Raw genomic sequence first — 6,000 nt, 5'->3', positions numbered from 1 at the left:
AAAACGCGCAGGCGTACAACCCAACTTGCTCTTCGGCTTTAGAATAAATTTTCCCAAAAACACGTTGGTGTGCGACATACTTTTCTCGACGTACGATTTTTCCAATAATTTATAAATGTGACGATCAAAATATGTTTTACATTTTTCGACCCTGGATGTCCCGGCCAGCCACTGGACTTGAAGCAGATCCATCTGGGTGGTTTTTCGAGAGGTGCAGAAACATTTTTTATTAAAAAAATCCTTTGACGTGCTTGCTACTTTTTCTTGCCTGCTCAAACGAAATTCCTAAGAGAAATTTGGTCAAAATCTAATAAAACTGCTTCAACGTGCTTTCACCAACATTAAGATCTATTCAACATGGCAAAATGGGCTACATTTAGACCGTGTATATCAAAATGAATAAATACATTTAGACCTCTCAATAATTGCACTAGCCGAAGAGACATAGAAACACCTATAGATTTGATAGACTACTGAGAAGTTGCAGCAAAGGGCTGAAGGGAAGGTTAGAGGGACAAAATGATACAGAAAAATCAGTCTTAAAAATTAGGTATTTTAGCAAGCGCTCAAATGGAGAAAATCACGAATTTGCTACATATAAAACCCTGAATTCCATCACATAAAAGACGCACGTCCAGGCATTCTCACTCACTCAATATCGCCAGATATGACTTAGTTTCTCCCTTCTAGAAGTCCAAATACAGAGTGTTTCAGAATTATGGGTCAAACGTCTGGGGATTGTTCAGTAGAACAAAAGACATCATTTGAGTGTAAGAACCCGTGTACGCAATCGTCCTCCTAAGGCGCTAGGGCCTCATGATGCTTTAAGACAGGTAAGTGCAAAAATGTTTTTATCGAGTTTTAGTTATTTAAATTTGTTTGTGCTAAACAACACTACAGCAATTGTTCAAGATGTTGTTGAACTTCATACACCTATTTAAACGACGTACGTGGTTTCTGCGGACTTGGCTGAAAAGTTGATCGTCGTTTTGAATGACTTCAAATGCCGCAACGATTCACGAAATCAGATCTTGCTCTATTTCTAATGGCGTTTCATTAATCAGAGCCTTTACAGAGTTCCCACAAAAAAAAAATCTAAAGGTGTTAGATCGGGTAACCTAGGGGCCACGGAACTGAACTACCTCTGTCAATCCGATGTTGTCCAACCTGGTGAAGTTCAAGAGCAACATTTTCAACAATTACTGTAATGTTATTTTGTACATAACTATATTGATCATCATAAAGCCGTAGAGTATTTAGGGAGACATTTGCGGACACAGGTTCTTATTCTCACATTTCTTCTGTAGCTGCACTAAAGAATCTTTAGAAGTTTGACCCCATATGCTAAAAAACTTTGTATTTACAGCTACTTTTTTCTCAGAAAGTGGAGGCACCTCCTCCGCGTCCCCCTTAGAGAATTGTGTTATCCTCCATGTGTCTCTCAGTCCCCCCACCTTCATTCTTCACTGAAGTCACCCTCACTTGAATAGTGCCCCCTCCCGCGCTGTTCTGCAGTCTTGATCTGTAGTAGAGCCCCGACTCCTCAAACCTACTCCTACGGGACTTGCAGAATACCCGAACGAGGGCCATACGCATTCGATGAGTTCCATCCTGTTGCAGATTTGCCGTATAAAATTGAACAGTAACTCAATGTCGACGCCCAAACCTTAATCTCTCGCATTCGTATGCTGTAGATAATTGGATTGGCCAGCATCTTGGAGATGACGAGAATGTTCTCGACAAGGCGCAGCCCTATTACAAAATAGAAGTAATTGCAGTTGAGGTTGGCAAGGTCTTGACCGGAATTGAAGCAGCCGTACTCGCAGTTGAGGGTGTAGATCAGAAGGGCAGGGGTCCAACCTAAGAAGCACGAGCCCAGAATCAGAAGGGTTGTGTAGATGGCCTTGACGTTGCCCTCAAGCTGCTTCCTCTCTCTGCTCATCTTGTGCGCAACCTTGCCTTTCAAAGTTACTCCAAATAGCTTATTAGTTCTTATATTATATAATAGTTTCACTGTACCTTTGATGCGGATGCTGCCGACTCTCGAAAGATTGTCCCATCGGGTCTGCTGCTTCTTGACCACAAAGACTATGTGGCTGTAACACACTACCATGACGAAAACGGGTAGGAAGAACAACACTGAGTAAGACATTCTGAAGGAGAAGGTCATCATAAACCTGCAATTTTCCTTGCTAAAGGACATTTATATATTTCCTTTTGGAGACCTACCGAGGATATATATCGGAATTGGTGAGAAAATTGTTCTTTAAAGTCCCTTCGGAGTCGAACCAGGCGCACATGCATATGACAATGAGAAATGGAGCCAGCCACAGTAGCCATATTGCTCTGGAGACCTACAGGCTCCACGTTTTATTTGAGCCTAAATTGAGCTCTGAACTTACCTTCGTATTCGTGACTATGGAATTATAATGAAGAGGCTTCAGAATCCCAATGTAATGGTTCAGGCTGAGGGCCAGCAGATGGGCCACTGTAATAACTGTCGAGAAATGGAGATTTTGAAAGGTTCAGTTATGTGAAAATCGTTCGTACTTGATTGATTTTTATCAGAAAATTGCATTTGTCCCCACATACACTGTCGCCACGTGTGTGAACATTAGTTTTACATATGAAAAAAGATTCTTTGTCCGGTGTACATTAAGAAAGACGAGGGTGGGAGTATTGAAATAGACAACCTCCGTGGGGAAACAATGCTCTTATTATAATAAAATTCTGACATGAAATCCGGTTCAAATCGGGAAGATTTTAGTGCAAAAAAATAAAATATGAAACTTAAAAGTTAAAAAAAAATGCCACTTTCTGAAGGTGACGTAGAGAGCGTGAATCTGCCTGAAAAATCCACTTTCAAATGTTAAGAGTTCATCACTTTCATGCCCACGATGGCTCTATATTTGATTAAATGATTGTTGCCTCCCAAAGTAAGTAAAAGCAATTAAATCAATAAATATTTAGGAATAATTTCTAAAAGTGAAAATCTTCTTGACATAATGGCGGAGGGATTTATTAATTGACATTATATCTACGAGTAATATGTTCAGAAATTCATATATTTTTGCAAATCTTGGATTACCTATGACAGTAAGAATCATAGATAAATTGACTTAAATAGTTAACCTCCACAAAGGACATAACATTTGGAAAAAATCAACAGTTTTCGATGCTCGAAGAACTAATTGCTTTGACTTAAACCGATTCTTCACAGAAGTTTTTTTCCATTAGGTATAGTCGTCTTGGAAAGACCAATATCTCAATCATTTCTTTTTCCATAAACTGCATCCCCAATTTCGGACGTATCTTTAATCCTTTAAACTCGCCTTTTCCACGACGCCTGATAAGCCAGCCAATGGAAAAGCGATCAATTGTAAATTCCATTAGGCCCTTAATGTGATTCCACAAACGTCCATAAACGAAGTACCAAGTGAAATTAACCGCCAATGCTTTAAGCCCTTAATTAATCCCGAACTTACCAATTCCGCTCAATCTCAAAATCTCCAACAGACAGGCCAACACTCCCACTTTGAACTCATAGGCTTCAATGAGGAACAATAATCCACTCATACTGGAACTGGCGGCATCGGCAGCCGCCAAGCTCAAACTAATTTTAAGATTTGGAGTGAGGCTACATCTGATCCATCTGGCGCTGGCGATAACCACCACATTGACCATCATGGCGATAAAACTGGCAATGAGCAGGATTGGAAGCATGATGATATAGTACTGTTCAATTTTGGAGGCTGAATTGGGGTAGCAGGAGCTGTTCAAAGTGTCGTTCATGGCGTCTGCAAAGTAAGAGCTGCAAGGGCTGGTGGAATGGAGACACAGGCCTTACCTATTATCAATAAGGGGTAGTTAGAAGTGGAGTCAGTGTTGAAGTTCATTTTGGGGCTGCTCAGCTGAAACAATGTAAGTAGTCTTCCCTAAGAAAACATTCGGAATTTCCTAAAAATAACTTGACGTGAGTTCTCGATAAAATGGGGCTGATTATTGTCTGTTAGGCGAAAGAAAATCAGATGAGCCGTTTCATCTTATTCCCAAACTTTAGATTTCCTTCGTTCTTGTATTGTTCATATTATTTAACACTTTCAAAGTAATTCTAAACCTAAACGAAGATAACATCGGGCAATTCCAGTGTCACGGGGAACAAATTCCATTTCCCTTCATTGGGAAATCTTAGCACGTACGCGGTTTAGAAGACGGTAGAAAAGAACTGCTAAAAACACGCCAGGGACGAGCAAAGCCTGAGGTTTTCATTAAGTTTCGTCAACACTAGGTTGGATCAAAATAAAAAACTTGCCACATTGTTAGGAAAACGACATGTATTCTAAAACAGGACTATTAGATTTTCATCCATCAAGGGTTATCCCTAAGCTGCTATACTAAGGTATTTACCAAAATAAAAACTATATTATGTTAACTAGAAGGATATCAGAATCCCAAATGTACAGCTCTAGTTAGTTCGATTAGTCCTCCCCTTATCGTGCTGTGCAACTAGGAGGAGTTGATTGTTTTGCATATACTTCGTAAGCTGAGATCGTTTGTTTTCTTCTATATTTAGAAGCTTTTTACTCAAAGAGCAATTCATCCTCCTGGGTAACAAGGAGAGGTTGAATTTAGAAAGTGCTTTTTTCATGTCAGATAGGTTTTTCGTTATTATAGAGCAGTGATTCTATTCGATTGAGTAATTACTTCTTGTGGAAGTAAATAAGATCTACTAAAACTGAAATTAATTAGAAATAATGGCAGTGTGTCAGAAATGTTCTTGACAGAATGGGGAAGAAAAATCTTGCTGATTGCATGATTTCTCTCGTGATGATAAAGCAGATCCTTTGGTTGTTAGTTCGGATTACTTTTGCCCTCCTTAAGAGATTAAAATCTAAATAAGTATAATTAGACCTTATCTATTTATCTCTAAAGCTATTTAATATTTACCCCATTAGGCTCTATTTACTGTCATTCGTTTTGAAGACACGTTCGCCTAAATGTTAGCCACTTCTAATTGAAATTACAGAAAAGATTGAATACAAAACTGCCATAAAGAAGTATACATTGCATATATTTGCATACAATATATGTATATTAAATATATTTGAGCAAGAACTTAATATCTTCTTGATACAATGGTGGAGGAAAATTATTCTTCTTTGTAGTTTCTGATTATAGTTATGTAAATTGTGGACACATTGGCAGCTTCTATTTGGATTTACATGTTACAAGTGGCATTAGACCAATCAGGAAACATTCTCGTGTCAAGTTCCAAATACTTGTAACGTATATATTCTTTCCAAAGGCGCCGTGGACATAATTTTTTTAGGCTTTAGTATATCGCTCCTTTACTTTATGAATGATGAACACGTATTTCCATTGTACATATTTCAGGTCGTAAACATACTTATTGGTTGCTCCTTCGATGCCAAGAGAATATCTTTTTCCTGCGTGTTCCTTGCATAAATTTACTCAGTAGCCAGTGTAATACAGAAAGATACGGCTTTCGGGCTGAAAAGGATCGTAAAGTCGACTCAAAGATGCGATTATGGCATCGGTGTGGAATTTCTTTTGAAAATCAAATGAAGGAATTCAAAGTAGTCAAATAAGGCTTCGGAGAATCCACTTTGTGCTATTCAACGGTTTTGGACTGATCCTTTTGGGAAAGTCCGAGGAATATATTCTATAGAAGCAAGTGAATTCACTTTTAACTTTGCAACGTCAGAAGATACATTTAAGATTCTAAAGCGCTTTTAGTAAAATAATGGTCGCATTTTAAAGTTTTACAGTAGCAGACCGAAATGTTTGACCATCTCAAATTTAAATTAAATATTTCAAATATCATCTCATGTATCATATAAAATATCTCTCATTTTCTACCATATTCTAAAGGGAGATCATTAAACTATAAGTGTTTTGTTCCGCCATTACATCAAGAAAACGCCCTTCATTGGCGTTAAATTAAATTATTGTATGTTTGGCAAGTTCCAGATGATACAA

At 38.3% G+C, this 6,000-nt stretch overlaps 1 protein-coding gene across 1 annotated transcript in view; it reads right to left on the bottom strand.

The window, feature by feature from the left end:
- Positions 1-327: 327 nt before the first annotated feature.
- LOC136349324 (adenosine receptor A2b-like) overlaps positions 328-6,000 on the bottom strand; it is a 65,044-nt gene continuing 59,371 nt past the window's right edge. Inside the window, exons 2-8 of the mRNA XM_066300798.1 lie at positions 3,848-3,911; positions 3,486-3,797; positions 2,403-2,497; positions 2,230-2,354; positions 2,020-2,177; positions 1,667-1,959; positions 328-1,611 (exon numbers count right to left, since the gene is read on the bottom strand). Coding sequence (XP_066156895.1) covers positions 1,411-1,611; positions 1,667-1,959; positions 2,020-2,177; positions 2,230-2,354; positions 2,403-2,497; positions 3,486-3,797; positions 3,848-3,896 — 1,233 coding nt within the window. The 5' untranslated portion in view covers positions 3,897-3,911 and the 3' untranslated portion in view covers positions 328-1,410. The remainder of the gene's footprint in view (positions 1,612-1,666; positions 1,960-2,019; positions 2,178-2,229; positions 2,355-2,402; positions 2,498-3,485; positions 3,798-3,847; positions 3,912-6,000) is intronic.

The sequence above is a fragment of the Euwallacea fornicatus genome, chromosome 37 (assembly GCF_040115645.1).
Source record: "Euwallacea fornicatus isolate EFF26 chromosome 37, ASM4011564v1, whole genome shotgun sequence".
Classification (NCBI taxonomy): domain Eukaryota; kingdom Metazoa; phylum Arthropoda; class Insecta; order Coleoptera; family Curculionidae; genus Euwallacea; species Euwallacea fornicatus.
The sequence above is the reverse complement of the archived record's forward strand: the minus strand, read 5'-3'. Positions and strand labels throughout refer to the sequence as shown.